The sequence below is a fragment of the Somniosus microcephalus genome, chromosome 6, assembly GCF_052327205.1.
Source record: "Somniosus microcephalus isolate GS21.2 chromosome 6, FLI_Smic_1.0, whole genome shotgun sequence".
In the NCBI taxonomy this organism is placed as follows: Eukaryota; Metazoa; Chordata; class Chondrichthyes; order Squaliformes; family Somniosidae; genus Somniosus; species Somniosus microcephalus.
The window spans coordinates 245015358-245034314 of record NC_140992.1 but is presented as its reverse complement, the minus strand read 5'-3'; the positions used below and the strand labels follow the sequence as shown (position 1 = coordinate 245034314).

The following is an 18957-nucleotide window of genomic DNA, read 5'->3' as shown; positions in this document are numbered from 1 at the left end:
CTTGCACCAACCAAAAAATAGGCAGCTGTGTGGGAGAACTACAGTGTGCTGATGTTAAACCAGGTTTAACGCTAATTTTAGAATTCAGTTCTCGCGTGTTAATTATTGGGTTTTAATCCTAAACATAGAAGATAGGAGCAGGAGAAGGCCATTCGAACCCTCGAGCCTGTTCCGCCATTTAATGAGATCATGGCTGATCATCCAAATTCAGTACCCTGTCCCTACTTTCTCCCCATATCCCTTGATCCCTTGATCTAAAATCAGGAGTTTGATGAAAGAATAGGTTTTACAAATGTTATGGAAGAAAGGGTTTTTGGAAATCCACTCAATGGCCCAGAAATTCGGCCCGCCCCGGGTGAGTACGCACGGGGTACTCACCCGTAGGCCGATTGGAAGGGACGGTTTCCTGCATGCACTACGCATGCGCGGGAAACCGGCACTTCCATTCCTCTGAACGAAGAGGTTCAGAGGTCGAAGGCGCACGCAGGGGAGTCTGCGCGTGCGCTTTAAACTTAGTTTTTTTTTACAGGTTTTCACACGAGGTTAAGTCTCCAGAAGTTACACATTTAAAAAGCAGGCATAAGGCCTGCTTTTTGCAAGGTAAGTGGTCAATTAATTAAAATTAAAACATTTTTTCCACAGGTTTATTAGTTTTAAATACTTTAAAGCAAGGTAAGTTTATTTTTAGGCCCGTTATAATATAAAATTATTTTTTTCAAAAATTTAAATTATTGTTTAAAATAGTTATTTAATGTAATTTATAGTTTATTAACAAGTGTGATGTTTTTTTAAAATTTATTTGAAGGTTTAATGCTATTCTGGGGCCGGTAGTATTCATAAGTGTGACAGGTCTTCCTGTCAGACTTATGAATGGAGCATTCCCTGCTCCGATTGGCTGCCCATGGCTCACGTGATCCCAGGGGACGCATCGCACTAACTACGCCCCTGGGACACGCAAGCACAGTGCGCCGGCACCTGGGCCAGGCCCCGGAGCAGAATTCCACGGGAGCCCAGAGCTCAACTGCCGGCGCGCAAGATAAGTGTAGGTCGGGGGCTTGCACCCGCGGGAAGCCGCCGACCCGAATTTCTGGGCCATTTGCAAGTCATTGTAATACAGTCAGTAAAAAATAGTATATATTTTCAAATAACAATCTGCTTCATACCAACTTTCCCCAGTGACTTAAACACTAACTAGTACACTATAAAAATCATAATTACTTGAAATAAATAAGCAACGGGATTTTCTAAATTCAAAAAAGAAAAAGCCCTTTCATTGACAGGAAATCTTGGAGCTGCTCCAAGTCCGCCGTTGTAATTTCACTGCAAGTTCAGGGGAATCCCTGTTCACAGGCATAAATGGAGTTTTCACCGTACAGCTGCTGAAATTCCCCGCCACTGTCATTAGAAGGATTGTCATTACCTCTAGACATGTCATTATCTTTAGTCATGTTGGAAGCACTTTATCAATCAAAAATAACATTCATTGTATTTGAGACAAATTAATTTTGATTGACAAAATACAGTTTTGTATTTGCCATGTGGTTGTTTCGCTGTGGCAGTATTCATTGTGTGCTTTATCTATCTCATGTGTCTGGCATGTCACACTTCAGATGTCTCATATTAGTGTCATCATTTTAAAAAAGAGAAAAAAGTGAATAATTTCCTCCTTTCTTTTGACTTTGATAATCTGGTCTCTCCCCAAGAGCAGCTGCCAATCTACAGAAATGTCTCTCTGCAATTAGCCTCTAATTCTTTCAAGATATGCCTACTTCAACCACTTCACCACAGGAAATACCTGCGTAGTGGTCTTAAATGGACAGGCCAAGTTATACAAACCTATGTCTTAGCAGCTAAACCCCACAACTATGCTTCAGACCCCAGACTATCCATGAGTAAGATCACAGGAGATCAACTAATAATAACTTTTTTTTTTGAAGTGATGTCAATTGGCAGCTCTAAGTAGTAAAAATTCTGTAATGTTGCTCCTTGGCGCATACCGGAAGTGCTTATCAAACAGTTGCACCCTCTTTGTTAGCAATTTTCTATCTATTAACTTTAATGGATAATGTGATATATACCCCCAGTGTCTGCCAAGGAGTGCTGCAGAAATCTTATCCCTAAGATGTTATCTATTAGGAAAAAGGCATCACTGCATTTCACATGATCTAATTACTGCATTAAATATAATGTCCATTAATTCAACACCTTACATTTGTCCAATATGAATTAATGACCTGCATTTTTTTGTGTTTCTAAAGTACTTCTATTCCCATTGTCCCAAAATGTGAAGATGTATTTATTTTAAGGCCACGCTTTCAATTGTGAATACAGTCATCACTGAATGCCAAGCTTTAAGTTAACATTTCACAAATAACAAAATGGCCACCTGTACCTTTCATAAGTTGTATCCTTGAACTGAGGGGAACTTCTCAGGAAACACATAATTTTCTGCACCTGATCGACAGCATGTATTTGACTGTAAGGATTCTGGAATTTGCTTATGCCTGTCTGATTTAAATTCTCTTCCACTTGTTCCAGTAATGTCCACAGGCAGCGTTGTTGCTTTTCAGGTCTTTGATTCCTCAAATCAGTTATGGGATTTCCTGAAAAAGTAAATGTAAAACCTATTTTCTTTGCTGTATAAACTATTTTGATCCGACATTGCTGTTGAAATCAGAGACCTAATGCTGTCCATTCAGGTGTCTTTGAGCCAGGCATTCACTCTCGTGCCTTTCTGAACTTATTATGAATGAATAAAGCTTATTAATGAAGCGAACTATGGGAATGGTGGCATAGTGGTAATGTTACTGGAGTAGTAATGCAGAGACCTGGAATAATAATCCGGAGGCAAGTGTTCAAATCCCACCACGGCAGCTGGGAATTTAAATCCTGTTAATTAAATATAAGCCTGGAATAAAAAGCTAGTATCAGTAATGGTAACCATGAAACTACCGGATTGTCGTAAAAACCCATCTGGTTCACTAATGTCCTTTAGGGAAGTATAGTAATCTGGGATGTTATGATTAAGGTTATCCACCAGGTGGTGCTGTAGCCAATGCTGCTGCTAAGGTCAGAGGTTTGCTTCCTGTCAAGGTCAGCAAAGGTGCAATGCCTGGATGCAAGCCTGCCTGGTTGTTTCGCAGTCGTTTAATAAAGTACTCTTATTAATCCTAATACCTCGCCTCTTTGAGTCCTTGTCTCACTACATGGATTTATCACATTTGGCGACGAAGATAACTAAAGGACCCTGAATAAAGAAGAAAAGTCTGCCAGGACGTTTAAACAACAAAATTACGAGCTACGGTTAGCTACCAGCTGGAAGAGAGCATGGCTGCCACGGTTGGAACGGTTTCCGCTTTTGATAGTCAAGCACAAACCTGGGAGGAATACTGTGAAGTGTTGGGTTATTTTTTTCGAAGCAAATGAAATAAATGATGCTGGAAAAAGGAAAGCCATTCTGCTTAGTTCAGTGGGAAGCCAAACCTACAGTTTGATGAAGAATCTGCTCAGTCCTGAAAAGCCTGGAGACAAATCATTTGTTGAATTAGTGGCTTTGCTAAAAGAACATTTCAACCCTAAGCCTAGTGAGATTGTACAGCGGTTCAAGTTTAATTCAAGGAACAGGAAAGAGGAAGAGAGTGTAATGGACTATGTAGCGGTGTTGCGTAAATTAGCACAAGATTGCAATTATGGGAACAACCTGAAGGAAATGCTGCGAGATAGGCTAGTTTGTGGAATTATGGACAACCGAATGCAGCGCAGATTATTATCCGAGACTGGGCTTACTTATGAAAAAGCATTGGAACTTGCTCAAGCCATAGAGACAGCGAACCGAGATGTAAAAGAAATACAGGGTTCAGACAGGGCTAATGCTATGCAAGTTGCAGGTCAGGTTGTTGTGCACAAGTTGAACATGCATCAGAAACCACAATGTGAGCATGTGAAGGCATGTTATAGATGCAAGGGCAATCACCTGGCGAGTGAATGCGGTTTCTGGAGGAAAAGTGCCACAAGTGTGGGAAACAAGGACACATAAAACGAGCTTGCAGGGCGAAATCACCTGTGGAGGAATCCAAACCAAAAGGGGGAGGACAGCAAAACCAAGGGAGAGAAGTGAAAAAACATGGAGCACACCACATCAGCGGGGAAGCTGAGGAAGAAGAGGATATGTTCATAATGTATAGCATGTTAGAGAACATTCCAAAAGTGGCTCCTATCACATTGCAACTGACAGTAAATGACACTAAAGTGAACTTTGAAGTGGATACAGGGTGTGGTGTGACCATAATGAACAAGGCAGAGTACTCAAAATTGTGGAACCGTGCAAAAGTTCCAGAGTTAAAGCCTTGCTCCCTGCATCTTAAAATATATACAGGTGAACGAGTAGCGACATTAGGTACAGCTAATGTAACTGTGCAACACAGGGACACAGTGGAACAGCTACCTGTAGTTATAGTATCGGGTACCGGACCAAACCTGTTAGGTCAGGGCTGGATAAAAGAACTTAAATTAGACTGGGGAGCAGTATATCAAATAGATGCGGGCAAACAGTTGACTTTGCAAGAAGTGTTAAGTGAACATGAGAATGTGTTCAAGGAGGAACTTGGCACATTTAATGGCCCCCCAGCTAAGATTTATGTAGACAAGGAGGCACCGCCAAGGTTTTTTAAACAACGACCTGTGCCATATGCCATGAAGCCAAAGGTAGAGGCTGAGCTTGACCGTCTATTGAGAGAGAACATACTGGAGCCAGTGAAATGTTCGGAATGGGCAGCTCCCATAGTACCTGTTTTAAAACCGGACAATTCGGTAAGACTCTGTGGAGACTATAAATTGACTGTCAATCGGGTGTCCAAACTAGAGCAGTATCCGATTCCCAAAACAGAGGATCTCTTGGCAAACCTGGCTGGAGGAAAGAAATTCACAAAGTTGGATATGAGTCATGCCTACTTGCAGATTACACTGGATGACGAATCAAAGAAGTATGTCACCATAAATACACACAAGGGCTTGTTTACATATAATCGCTTACCGGTTGGTGTCTCATCTAGTCCAGCTATCTTCCAGAGGACAATCGAAGGTGTACTGCAAGGGATTCCACATGTTTCCATCTATCTGTATGACATTCTGGTGACGGGAAGAACCAACCAAGAGCATCTGAGCACTCTGAGAGAGGTACTACAGAGATTGGAGAGGGCAGGGTTCCGGCTCAAGAGAAGTGCACTTTCCTGGGGAATGAGGCAGTGTTCCTGGGACACAGAGTGGACGCCACCGGGCTCCATCCACTCAAGGAGAAGGTACAAGCACTGCAGGACACCCCTGCTCCTACAAATGTGGCTGAGTTAAAAGCTTACCTAGGACTGCTGAACTATTATAACCGCTTTTTACCAAACTTGTCAACTGTGTTAGCACCTCTTCACAAACTACTGCGCAAGGAGACACAGTGGCAGTGGGGAGAGGAGCAGGGGGTTTCATTTGAACAGTGCAAGAAACTGATGCTGTCGTCTGATGTGCTGGTTCACTACAATGCAGAGAAATACATCATTCTCTTTTGTGATGCTTCACCTTACGGGGTGGGGGCAGTTCTTTCACACTGCATGGAAGATGGAACTGAAAGACCAATAGGGTTTATGTCCCGAACTCTAACACCAGCGGAAAAAAACTATTCCCAGTTAGACAAAGAGGGGTTAGCAGTAATGTTTGGGTTACAGAGGTTCCACAAGTACATATATGGCAGGAAGTTCACCATATGCACCGATCATAAACCTCCTCTCTCTTTTCAATGAAATGAAAGCAGTTCCACAGATGGTGTCACCCCGGATCCAGAGGTGGGCAGTGCCGTTGAGGGCATACGAGTATGTCATCGTCTACAAGGCGGGCAAGTACCATGGGAACGCAGATGCCTTGAGCCGTCTTCCACTGCCAGGCACACCTATCCGTGCAGCTCCAGAAGACAGAGTTTTGATGTTGGAGGACACTGACACGGCACTGGTGACTGCAGAGCAAGTAAGAACATGGACAGGTAAAGATCCAGTACTGTCTAGAGTTCGAGAATATGTGGTGAGGGGATGGCCACAGCATCCGGAAGGGGCTGACTTCACACAGTGTCAGGAAAACAGAGCTGAGTGTGCAGGATGGTTGCGTGTTGTGGGGAGCACGAGTGATTATTCCACAGCCAGCACGGCAGTCTATCCTAGAGCAACTACATCAGTGTCACCCTGGGGTCTCGCGTATGAAAGCCTTGGCTAGGAGTTACTTGTGGTGGCCAAAGCTAGATGAGGAGATAGAAAATCTAGTCAAGACATGCAGCACTTGTCAGGAACACCGGAAGGCACCAGCAGCGGCTCCTCTCCACCCCTGGGAGTGGCCGGATAAACCATGGAGAAGATTGCTCTTAGATTATGCAGGTCCATTCATGGGGAAGATGTTCCTCATAATCATTGATGCACATTCCAAATGGATGGATGTTTATCCTGTAAATTCTGCTTCCGCCACTACTACTATAGACTGCCTGCGTCAGAGCTTCAGTAATCAAGGGCTACCAGAGATCGTGGTGAGTGATAATGCAACTTGTTTTGTGAGTACAGAGACAAAAGAGTTCTTGAGAAAAAATGGCATAGTGCAGGTGACCTCGGCTCCATATCATCCGTCCTTGAATGGACTTGCGGAGAGAGCCGTACAAACATTTAAGGAGATGATGAAAAAAAGTGCAGAAGGGAGTTTAGCAGCCAAAGTGTCACGGGTTCTGTTCGGCTACAGAATAACACCTTAATCCACCACAGGACTCTCTCCTGCTGAGATGTTATTAGGTCGTAGGCTACGCTCCACTCTTGACCTTGTCCACCCAGACCTAAAAAGGAAAACGGAAAACAGACAAAACAAACAAAAAGAGAACCATGACAAATGAACAAAGAGCCGAAGTTTTGGAGAAGGAGATGCAGTCCTTACCAGGAATTTCAGTTATGGACCAAAGTGGATTCCTGGCTTCATCGACTCAATGACAGGTCCAGTATCATACAAGGTCATGTTGGGAGATGGTAGGGTAGTACACAGATATGTAGATCAGATACTTCCCAGACAAGGGGAAATTGAAATGAAGGTTCCAGATGCAATGACTGAAGACAGGGTTGCCCCCAGTTATCCAAGTGCATCTGCGGTGCCACCACCAGGGACAGAGACAATTCCACAGGAAACTATTCATCAAGAGGAAACCATCGTTGCAGAGTCAGATACTCTGAGCACCACTCAGGAGCAGCTGGTGGCTTCACCACAAACAATCAGGGACTTTACTGTCAGACGTTCACAAAGGACTCGCAAGCCACCAGAGAGATTGATACTGAACTGTTAGATTCGTCAAGTATGGAACATGATGAATGGAGACTCCTTATGTGACCCTCAGGAATGGTTGTTTGTTAAGAAATTCATACTGAAATCTTAAGGGGGGAGGGATATAGTAATCTGGGATGTTATGATTAAGGTTATCCACCAGGTGGTGCTGTAGCCAATGCTGCTGCTAAGGTCAGAGGTTTGCTTCCTGTTAAGGTCAGAGGTTTGCTTCCTGTCAAGGTCAGCAAAGGTGCAGTGCCTGGATGCAAGCCTGCCTGGTTGTTTCGCAGTCGTTTAATAAAGTATTCTTATTAATCCTAATACCTAGCCTCTTCGAGTCCTTGTCTCACTACATGGATAAACTATTTTGATCTGACATTGCTGTTGAAATCAGAGACTTAATGCTGTCCATTCAGGTGTCTTTGAGCCAGGCATTCACTCTCGTGCCTTTCTGAACTTATTATGAATGAATAAAGCTTATTAATGAAGCGAACTATGGGAATGGTGGCATAGTGGTAATGTTACTGGAATAGTAATGCAGAGGCCTGGACTAATAATCCGGAGGCACGAGTTCAAATCCCACCACGGCAGCTGGGGAATTTAAATTCTGTTAATTAAATATAAGCCTGGAATAAAAAGCTAGCATCAGTAATGGTAACCATGAAACTACTGGATTGTCGTAAAAGCCCATCTGGTTCACTAATGTCCTTTAGGGAAGGAAATCTGCCGTCCTTACCCGGTCTGGCCTATATGTGACTCCAGACCCACAGCAATGTGGTCGACTCTTAACTGCCCTCCGAATGGCCTAGCAAGTCACTCAAAGGCTATGGGCAATAAATGCTGTCCTAGCCAGCGACGCCCACATCCTACTCCAGAAAATACTTTCAACCAGACCTTCCGATCCTTAGTGACAATGCCAAAATTATAGCTTTAATCGAGTGGCATGTAATTTCCTGCAGCACATTAATTGCTCCGCTTGGCATAAGCAGAACAACTGCAAGGCTAAGTGATTGGTCAGTTCACACAGATATGTGGGATTAATTAATAAGAGATGAGAGGAAAAACTACAAATGATGAAAATCTGAAATAAGAACAGACGATCCTGGAAATGCACAGCAGGTTGGTCAGCATCTGAAAGAACAGATTGACGTTTTAGCTGGACCCCCTTCAGAAGCTGACTGACACACTGTATGTTTCCAACATCTATCTGTTTAGTAGCTGCCACCTATTGGCTGACCAAGAGGAAAATATGTTGTTCCAACAAAAGAAAAACAATGACTATCATTACAAAACTCTTTTAAAGTTCGAAAAGTGCACTGGTAAGATCAAAGTGAATGTCTGTATCAACACACAGGCAAAGTGCTGAGATATTTAATTCTAATGAATCAGTCTCAGCCCAGTTGGTTTGAAATTCAAAGAAAGTTAGTTCTGTGGTTAGAATAATTTCTGTAATTCTCGTCATTTCTTGTACACATCACACATTGGTTTCCAAATGAGGTCACCTTGTCATTATTCTTAAGTAATGTCCTAACGCATCCAAATAGAATATCAAACAACCTGTGTACCTAAATACCAAGATAGCAATGAGATACTGTATTTTAAAGTGATTGTCTTTACCCTCTATAGGAATGGCAGTATTTTCATTCTCACTCATATTCTGTTGCTCCATACTAATCTGAAGAATACTGGCTAATAGGACTAAAAGCTGATTGATATCACTGGCGTTATTGACTTCCTCTTCTAGTGCTGGTACTCCATCCTTCAGTGTCCTGGAGACAAGGTTGATGATCCTCTTAATATCCTAGATGTAAGGTAAGGAACAAACTATCATCTAGTTGAACAGTTGTGACATATTAATGGAGATTTCCATTTTGTACTTAGGTGTAGACAACTGCCTGGGTGGAGTGCATGGAGGAAAATCAGCCAAGGAGGATCCTGCGCCCCTCATGGCATCCACCTGATCTTATGCCCATTAACTTAAATGGGGAGGAAAATCAAGCAATCTCCGTTACTGGCACGAGATCCTCTCCGCCCATTGTCCTCTATAAGCTCTGCCCAGCAGATCCTCTACGTCTGAGCACAAGAGGAATTCCACCTCATTATAGCAAACTTTAAATGGTTTTCACTTACACATCATTTCTTTTGACAGGCCCTGTTCAAGGTATAGTTGTACCAGCTAAGAGTGTGTCAGAGTTCTGTGCAAGAAGCGGCCTGCTTTTAACTCTTGGTGACAAAAATGCAAACTATGCTAAGTAGCCTTTGATATTAGACGGGCGGGCTACAATGATGGCGGGAGCATCAGTTTGCTTAGTTTTATGCAGTCATCCAAAACTGCCAATGCATCAGGCAAAATCCTAGCTGGCGCATAAAAAGCTGGAGTTCAGAAAATAGTTTGAATATCATACAAGATCTTCCAAATATATGTTATTAAATTATTGCACAGTATACTGAGAAATATTACCAAATCGCTCAATAAAGCAAAATAATCTGAGGTTCAGATTCTGACTAATTAAACGTACTGGTTGAATTTGTACAGAAATGTAATCAGATTAATATTAATATTTACAGACCCTCTGAGAAATATTAGGTGACTGTCAGTTTAACATTGTCTGCTCTCCCAAAGATCTCTGTACGTTTATCTGGTGAGTGGCACTGCCATAGAGACCAGCAAAGCTCCAGGTACAATCTTCAGTCTGTGCTGAATTAGCTGCTCTTATGTAAGAAATCACACAACACCATTTCAAATAAAGCTGTTGGACTATAACCTGGTGTTGTGTGATTTCTTACATTTGTCCACCCCAGTCCAACACCGGCATCTCCACACCATAGCTGATCTTAGTAGAGTCACTACAGTTGGACCCCAGTGCATTGGAAAGGTGAAAGCTGGCCAGGGTTCCTGTTCTTGATCACTCTCTAGTAACTCCTGCTGGAAATACGCATGTGGATGACAATGAGGACAGGAGCTTGGTGATGCTGCTACCTGCAGTTCAATGGTATGTCAATGCTGTCAAAGCTCACATGTAAAAATGGATCTGTTCGGTGAGGTAATGGAGAGTCTCCCTCTGCTTGTGGACCAGTACCAACATGATTTTTTGGGGGTTGTGGAGGGGGTGGAGCAGACAAAATTGCCAGAAAAATTGTCGGGAAAAATAAAGTAAAATTCTCAAATATAAACATCCTTTGAATAACGAACTGCTATTTCCCTCCACTCACATCTACTGTGTATTCTCTTCCATAAATGATGACTGAAAAGTTTCAGGCATCTATTTTAAATAGAAAATTTAATGGGCCAAATTTTGCTGTACAAATAATGGTGAGGCTAACAGCGATCACTGTTGTTAAAGAGTAAATCAGACAGCAACTTCCGGCAACCGCACATGCACAGTTAAACGCAGAAATCAGGAAGTTGCTGTCTGAGTTGCCCTACTCCTCCAGAAGCTGTGCGAAAATGGTATCGCTCCAAGAGACTCAGCACTGAAATACATGGAAAGGTATGAAGTTGCTGTATTTACCTAATGTAAACACACTAAATACGGCAGAAAAATACAGCGCATGTCCATTCCAATGTAAGTACATTTTTAATGGTATGGCAAGTCTTAATTATTGCCAAACATCTCTGGCACCGAAAATTAACTTTAACAAGTGTGGAGTCTCATTGCTTTAGATCTTGTCATTTTTGTTGGAGATTTAAAAAACATTAAAAAAAAAAAATTTCTTTCTCTTTTACCTCTCTCTCTTAATCCAATCATTCTTTCCCTCTCATTTTGTTTTCTGCACCTGATTTGACATTGAATTCAATATTCTAATTTACACTTCCTGGTTCAGACTCTGTACTGCTTATTAACGATTCTTCAATCTGATTAGTTAAGGAGATGCTGTAGAAATTAACGAATTCCTACGATTAACTGAGATCGACACCAGAGAACAATTAATCAGGTCTTTACTCAACGGAGATGCCACGAGGACTCTCTGGGCAGTCCCGTGGTTTGCGACGTGATGTCGTCGCGTTTTCCCGCGTTTCCCCGCGCTCTTAAAGGGGCCACGCCCCGTACATGCAAACTCTATATACAAAACACAGTAATGCCTAACACAATGGTACAGGTTTAGGCTGGTGTTAGAACATCATTAAAAAGAATTATATACAGTTAGCCAGAGTCATTCAGTGGTTCTGCCACATGCGCCCCCCCCAGAATTCACTTTAACTGACAAAGTCAAACGGTGAGGGGGTCTGACGAGCCTGTCAGAACGACTCCTGTACTCTCGAGGCAGAGGCTGTGGGGCGGCTGGCGGTCTGGCGGGCGGTCGCACTTGGTCTGCCGTAATTACGATGGGTGGCCGACCCCGTCTCGGCGGTTGTGCTGACTCAACGGGGCAGTCGAGGTCCAAATGTGCTGGCTTTAAGCGGTCGACCGAAATGTGGTCCGGTTTACCACCAACATCTACTGTGAAGATTTTGTCCCCTGCTTCCAACACACAGAAGGGACCGGTATATGGGGCCTTGAGCGGATCCCTATGTGCATCATGGCGAATAAAAATGTATTCAGCCTTGTGAAGCTCCGTGGGAACGTGTGACCTCTGCAGCCCGTGGTGCGAAGTGGGCACTGGTGCGAAACATCTGGCCGCCTCTTGGTGACTAGCAAGCTGGGCAGACACGGACCAGGGTTCCGTCGATGTTGGTAGGAAGTCCCCTGGGACTCACAGCGGCTGACCATACACGAGTTCCGCTGATGAAGAGTGAAGGTCTTCTTTGGGGGCCGTGTGAAGGCCTAACAGGATCCACGGTAGCTTGTCTGCCCATCCAGCTTCCTGGAGGCTGGCCCTCAGGGTGGCTTTCAATGAGCGGTGGAAGCGCTTGCAGAGGCCATTCGCCTGTGGGTGGTAGGCAGTGGTGCAGTGTAATTTGACACCGAGTCCTTGGGCCACTGCATTCCAGAGTTCGGAGGAAAACTGCGGTCGACTGTCCTACGAAATATCTGCAGGCACTCCGAAACGGGCGATCCAGGAGGAAATGAATGCCCTGGCCACGTCCGCCGAAGTAGTGGATGACAGGGGGACCGCCTCTGGCCATCTGTTGGTGCGGTCAACCATGGTCAGGATGTGTGAAAAACCATGGGAGGGTGGGAGTGGTCTTACCAGGTCCACGTTGACATGGTCAAAACGTCGCTCCGGAACTATGAAAGTGGCCAACGGAGCTTTGATGTGGCGCTGTACCTTGGCCTTTTGGCAGACCACGCATGTATGGCATCGAACACTTTGCGGCGCCAGACAACCGGCACGACAGGGCGAGGATCCTGTACGGAGATGTCACACAACAGCGTGGTACCTGCCAAATGGAACGTGACGTCGGCCAACTGGAGGCCAGTGATGGCCGTTCTGTAAGTTTGGACTTCCGGGTCTGAGGCTTGGTCCGCTGCCATGAGGGCATAGTCGATGCCCAAATGAACCGTATTGACGAACGCGCAGGAGAGGCAGTCTGCCACCAGGTTGTCCTTACCGGCCACGTGCGGTATATCCGTGGTGAATTCGGATATGTAGGTCAGTTGACGCTGCTGATGGGCTGACCACGGTTCGGCGGTCTTGGACATTGCAAAGGTCAGCGGCTTATGGTCCACAAAAGCGGTGAAAGGACGTCCTTCCAGAAGGAACCGAAAATGGCGGATGGCTAGAAAAAGGGCGAGCAACTCCCAGTCGAACATGCTGTATGCTCTCTTGTTCTGCCGTAGTTGACGGCTGAAGAATGCCAACGGCTGCCACGTCCCGTTCACCTACTGCTGTTGCACGGCACCGACTGCATAGTCCGACGCGTCGGTGGTGAGAGCGATGGTGGCTCCTGGCAGTGGGTGCGCCAGCATAGTCGCGTTGGCTAAGGCGCTTTTGGTGTCAGTGAACGCTCGGGCCATGTCATCCGTACAGTCTACCGGGTTCTTGCCAGTCTTGCCCTTGAGGGCCTCGTACAGGGGCTGCATGAGTAGTGCCACCTTAGGCACGAAACGGTGGTAAAAGTTTACCATGCCTAGGAATTCCTGCAGGGCCTTTATGTTCTGCGGGCGTAGAAAGGATGTCACCGCCTCTACCTTCGAAGGTAAAGGAACCGCTCCCTCTGAGGTGATGCGATGCCCCAGGAAGTCAATTTGGTGCAGGCCAAACTGACACTTGGCCGGGTTGATAATCAGGCCGTGTTGGCTGAGGCGTCGAAAAAGGGTGCGTAGGTGACAGGTATGTTCTTCCTTAGTAGGACTGGCAAGCAGAATGTCATCCAGGTAGATGAAGAGGAACTTGAGGTCCCGCAGCACGGAGTCCATCAGGCGTTGGAAAGCCTGGGCGGCTTTCTTTAACCCAAACGGCATTCGTAAAAACTCGAAGAGGCCGAATGGGGTGATGACTGCGGTCTTCTGGACGTCTTGTGGATGAACTGGGACCTGGTGGTAGCCCCGGATGAGGTCGACTTTAGAGAATACGGCGTTCCCTGCCAAATGGGCAGAGAAATCCTGGATATGGGGGATCGGGTACCGATCGGGAGTGGTGGCGTCGTTTAGGCGTCGATAGTCGCCGCATGGCCGCCATCCGCCACCAGGCTTCGGGACGATATGGAGGGGTGAAGACCAGGGACTATTCGACCGGCGAATAATCCCTAACCGTTCCATGGTTGCGAACTCCGCCTTTGCAACCGCCAGCTTGCCAGGTTCCAGGCGCCGGGCCCGCGCATAGACCGGGGGGCCGTTGGTGGTGATGTGGTGTTCCACACCATGTTTCGTGGCTGTGGAGGAGAACGTGGGTCTTGTGAGGTCGGGGAATTCGCCGAGCAGGCGCGCGAACTCATCAGGAGTCGGGAACGCACAGGAGACAGTGCGTGACGTAGTGTTACTGCGGTAACACGGAAGATAATTAAAAGTCGCTGCGTTGATCAGCCGTCGGTTCCTGACGTCGACCAGGAGGCTGTTGGCACACAGAAAATCTGCGCCGAGGAGGGGCTGGGAAACTTTGGCCGTAACAAAATCCCAGTGAAAACGTTGCCCCCCGAGGCACACCTCCACTCGCCGTCTGCCGAAAGTCCGAATTGCTCCGCCATTGGCCGCTTCAAGGGTGGGGCCGTGATTCCCCGTCTGCACATCGAGGGCGGACGCGGGTAAAATGCTGCACTGCGCTCCGGTATCGTGCAGAAAAACGACGACCGGAGAGAGTATCGGTGATGAACAGCAATGTTCCCGCGTTGCCGATCGCCATCGCGGCCGCGGGGTGCCCGTTAGACCCGTTCCTCGGTGGTCACAGTGTCAGTTGTTGTTTTTGTTGGGGAAAACTGCAGGGAGGGCGGCAACGCTTCGCCTTCACGCCGAATTGCGCATGGTAGAAACACAGTCCAGCAGGCTGACGAGCTGGGGCAGCGTCTGTGGGGGATGGGTGCCTCGTGGCGGCGCAGTACTGCCGAGTTACAGCGAAAATTTTGTCAGCCTCCGCAGCGAGTGTTGCGCAGTCTTCAACTTCAGATCTGGCCAGGGCGGCTTGTACCTGTTCAGGCAGCTGGCTGAGGAAAATCTCGTGGAATAGGAAACATTCCCGTTCTGAGCCCAGGAGTGTGAGCATTTGGCTCATCAACTCTGAAGGCTTGGAGTCCCCAAGCCCAGGCATAGCGAGTAATCGATGGGCGCACTCCGATTTCGTGAGCCCGAAAACCTGCAGTAACCGCGCTTTGAGGGTTTCATACTTGCGCTCCATTGGGGGGTTTTCGAGGAAGCTGACGATCCGAGAGGCGGCAGAGCTGTCGAGTGCGGATACCACATAAAGATACTTGGTCTGATCCGCATCGATGTTCCTCAGGGCGAACTGGGCCTCGACCTGAATAAACCATGAGAGCGCTTGCTGCTCCCAGAACTGCGGCAGCTTCAGCAAAACGGCGTTTGCTTCCATGCTGTGCTCTTCTTTTGTGAAAACGTTCACAAAAACGGGGTCACCAATGTAGGAATTAACGAATTCCTACGAATAACTGAGATCGACGCCAGAGAACAATTAAACAGGTCTTTACTCAACAGAGATGCCACGAGGACTCTCTGGGCAGTCCCGTGGTTTGCGACGTGATGTCATCGCGTTTCCTTGCGCTCTTAAAGGGGCCACGCCCCGTACATGCAAACTCTATATACAAAACACAGTAATGCCTAACACAATGGTACAGGTTTAGGCTGGTGTTAGAACATCGTTAAAGAGAATTATGTACAGTTAGCCAGAGTCATTCAGTGGTTCTGCCACAATACACAGTTGTTTGCCCTGTTCACACAGGTCCCAGATGCTCTGTTGAGGGCACTGCACTGTTTGGACAATTGGCTGACAGGAACTTCCAGTGCAAAAGCCCATGGAAAGTCTATGGGCAAGTACAAATGCAACGAACGGCATCGCAACTTCCAGCCCATTAATATTCAAGAGAAAAAATATAATTAATTTGGGAAAACGTTTACAACACTGACAATCCTTTCCCATTCAATATTGGGATTTTCAACATTATATAGGAAAGGGTCCATGGAAAATTTACAATAGCAACCTATGCTTCAAATATTTGTTATCATTTTAAAGCTTAAGAATGGATACAATGGGTCCAAGCATCAGTTTAGAAGGTAACCCAAGTTCACCTGTGCACTTTATTTACTTTTACAACAACTCTGATTGTTTCATTGGCTTGGAAAAATGGGATCACATAAACTACATATTGTAGTTTATAGACATTAGGCTTTCAGCAGATTACTGGGGAAATAGTGTATATATTTTATTAAATATACATTGATTACACAATAAAGTGACCTACAGTAATAACTTAGGTGTATGTTGATATATGTGAAATCTGTATTTTTTTCAGGAAATATAGAGAAGGATGGTGAGCTATCAGCTGCGCTGTTCAAACTCAAGCAGCCTGCCAATAGAAGATATCTATTCCCTCAAGGTGTATGGTTCTAAACACTGTGCTTTGCGCCCCCGACATCACCCCGAGAGGATGTGGAGCACCCGACATAGCGCTCCGCTTCCACGCCAGGGCAGTACTTCCACGCTGGGTGCTAAATCTCTGGCGATAATTTGGATACCACCCCCAAACGGGACGTAACCGAATTTTGTCCCTATCTCTTTACAATTATCCTTTGTACTAGTAATAAGAGGTATGCTTGCAATAGCAATGACTCCATCTTGATGCGCTGAAATCTACTCTATGATTACAAATGTTACATGCAACTACATGGTAACTGTGAATAATGTATTAATTGCACATCAATAATTTTATAACTGCAGTATTCGCTAACAAAAATATACATTTTATAGCATGTTTTATTTTTGGAAAAAGTACAAAAGTTCTTCTCCAGGAAGTGGGAAAGGAAATGCTGACCTGTAGTAGAGACTCTGGAGTATGGGGATGTGCAGGGGAGCTGGTGGACGAAGGGTCCAGTGTCTTTGTCTTACTTGGTCTGTGACGGATGGACCTGAAAATCTGTACAATTCCCAGATTGATGGGAAACATGATGAAGGCACTCTCAACCCCAATCATGAACTCCTGCAGGAAGAAACTGAATTCTCCTGAAGTAAAGAATGAAAGGATTATATCATGACACAGGAATACATTCCAACTGTTCGAATCAGTACCCTTAAATACAACACTTCTTTAATTGAAAAATAACAGTGTTCGTTTTATATAACAGCCCCAATTTTTCAAAATGCCGGCAAGACTGTCATCTTTAACACCTTGCACGCAAGAGAACCCTACCCCACAGTGAAGCTCTGTGCCCTAGTCAGTGACTCCTTTCAACAGGGAAAGTGATGAAGATGTTTGTAATGTATGTACCTTTAAGGGGGAGAACTACTTTTTACAGCTCCTGTATATCCTGTAGTACCGGCAGTGACCACACCTGTATATAAACCCTGAGTAGTGATCTGTACAGTCAGTTGCAGTTTGAACCCTCATTCAGTAAACACCTGTTGATCGTTCCCTGCCGTCTTTGTCTGATTATTGAAGGACACAACATTAAGATACACGGATATAACAATGTTGCCCTTTGCAAACATAGCATTTGACACTTCCTTGAAATATGTGTGTGCACTGCACACTGCCTGATATGGCAGATGTTCCCTGTATTAGCTTGGAAAGTTCATCCTGTGGTTACTTCTATCGGAAGAGCCTGTTAAATTTTTGGGTATACTCCAAATATTTTTCTCATTTTCAGTGGCTCAGTCCTTTCCCGTAGACAAGCCCTCACTCCCTATAAACCAGAGTATGCTTTTATCATCCCAATATCTAGATAATTTCTAGCAACTCTAGGGGATGAACAGAAAATCCTCATCATTGTATTTCAGCTTACTGGTTATGTCTTGTGCACTCAAGTGATCTTCCTCAATTTTAGAAAGTGGCAGAATAAACAGCCTAGTAAACCATGGGTTAGGTTACAAACTATCAAAAAAGCAATAAAATGAGCCATTTTGTGTGTGTGAACCTGGCTTTTAACCTCATACGTACCGTAAGAGAAAGATAAAAGCTCAATAACTTGAAACATCATACAAAAAAGTGTAATTTTTGTCACAGACATAGCTCTGTTCCATATATTGTCAGGTCATCCTGTAGCAGATGATACAACACTGTGGCAGCCTATCTTGTGAAGTGGAGGTGCTGAAGACAGGCCTCCTCTGACACACAGTTAGAATATTGTGTCCAGTTTTGGGTACCTTACTTTGGGAAGACCATGGAGAACGTGCAGAAGAGATTCCCTAAGCTGACATCAGGGATGTCCAGGATGCCAATGTGCTCATTTTATATGGCCGAGGAATGCAGCATAGGCAGAGCCTTCCCAAAGTCATGAAGTTTAGCACGGGCCCTCATTCTTTAAATATACAGCATAAAGGAGGCTTGCACGTGCCTGTTGGGCCTGCAAAAGTGTATGATGCAAAGTGTGGCACTTAACAAATTGGGTTTAAACCCTGTAGCAGTCAGCAGTGAAGCTCCAAGCTACCAACAGAGCCTTGCAACATTTACCCTAACAAATGACCAGTTTCCTGTTCTTTTCTCTCATCACATTTGAACTACTTTATATTCCTCAGAATTCCTCTCAATCAACTTCCACATATCTAATTTAAATATAATTATACATATTTATGTCACATCAGATTCATTGAGGGATCGATCTTGACCTTTGGCTGGCCGACTGGTAGAGCGGGCCAGCCGCCCACCAGTTGGGCCAGCGCAGAGCCATTTTGAGGCTCGAGCCTCATTAACATGGCTAAGGCAAGCTGCACTCCCTGAACAGGCTCTCCCTGCAGCTCAGCGGTTGGCCAGTGGATGACTACTGCTTGGTTTGGATGCTGCACCAGCCGGCAGGCATGTAGGCCTGGGGGGGACGGGGGGTTGGGAGCCCAAGGCAGCAGCAACCCACAGTATTCAAGCTGCTCCTGGCCCTACAAAAATTAAATCACAAAAGATTTGGTGCCATTTTTTGAAATTACCACCCATTTGCTCCTCAAGATTACAGTTGAGGTCTTAAATATATAGGCACCGATTTGTATCTTAACAGGGCCTACCACTGCAAACAGGCGGGTGCTCAGCCGCCCATCAGAAGGCTCCTCCCGAAGATGTGCCAGAGCGTCAGTGTATTGGTCTCCTTATTTAAGGAA

General features: G+C 45.4%; 1 protein-coding gene across 1 annotated transcript in view; it reads right to left on the bottom strand.

The window, feature by feature from the left end:
• LOC147116614 (polycystin-1-like protein 2) overlaps nt 1-18957 on the bottom strand; it is a 135851-nt gene that overhangs the window by 32802 nt on the left and 84092 nt on the right. Inside the window, exons 20-22 of the mRNA XM_085991701.1 lie at nt 16688-16875; nt 8944-9127; nt 2393-2603 (exon numbers count right to left, since the gene is read on the bottom strand). Of these exons, the coding sequence (XP_085847827.1) occupies nt 2393-2603; nt 8944-9127; nt 16688-16875 (583 nt within the window). The remainder of the gene's footprint in view (nt 1-2392; nt 2604-8943; nt 9128-16687; nt 16876-18957) is intronic.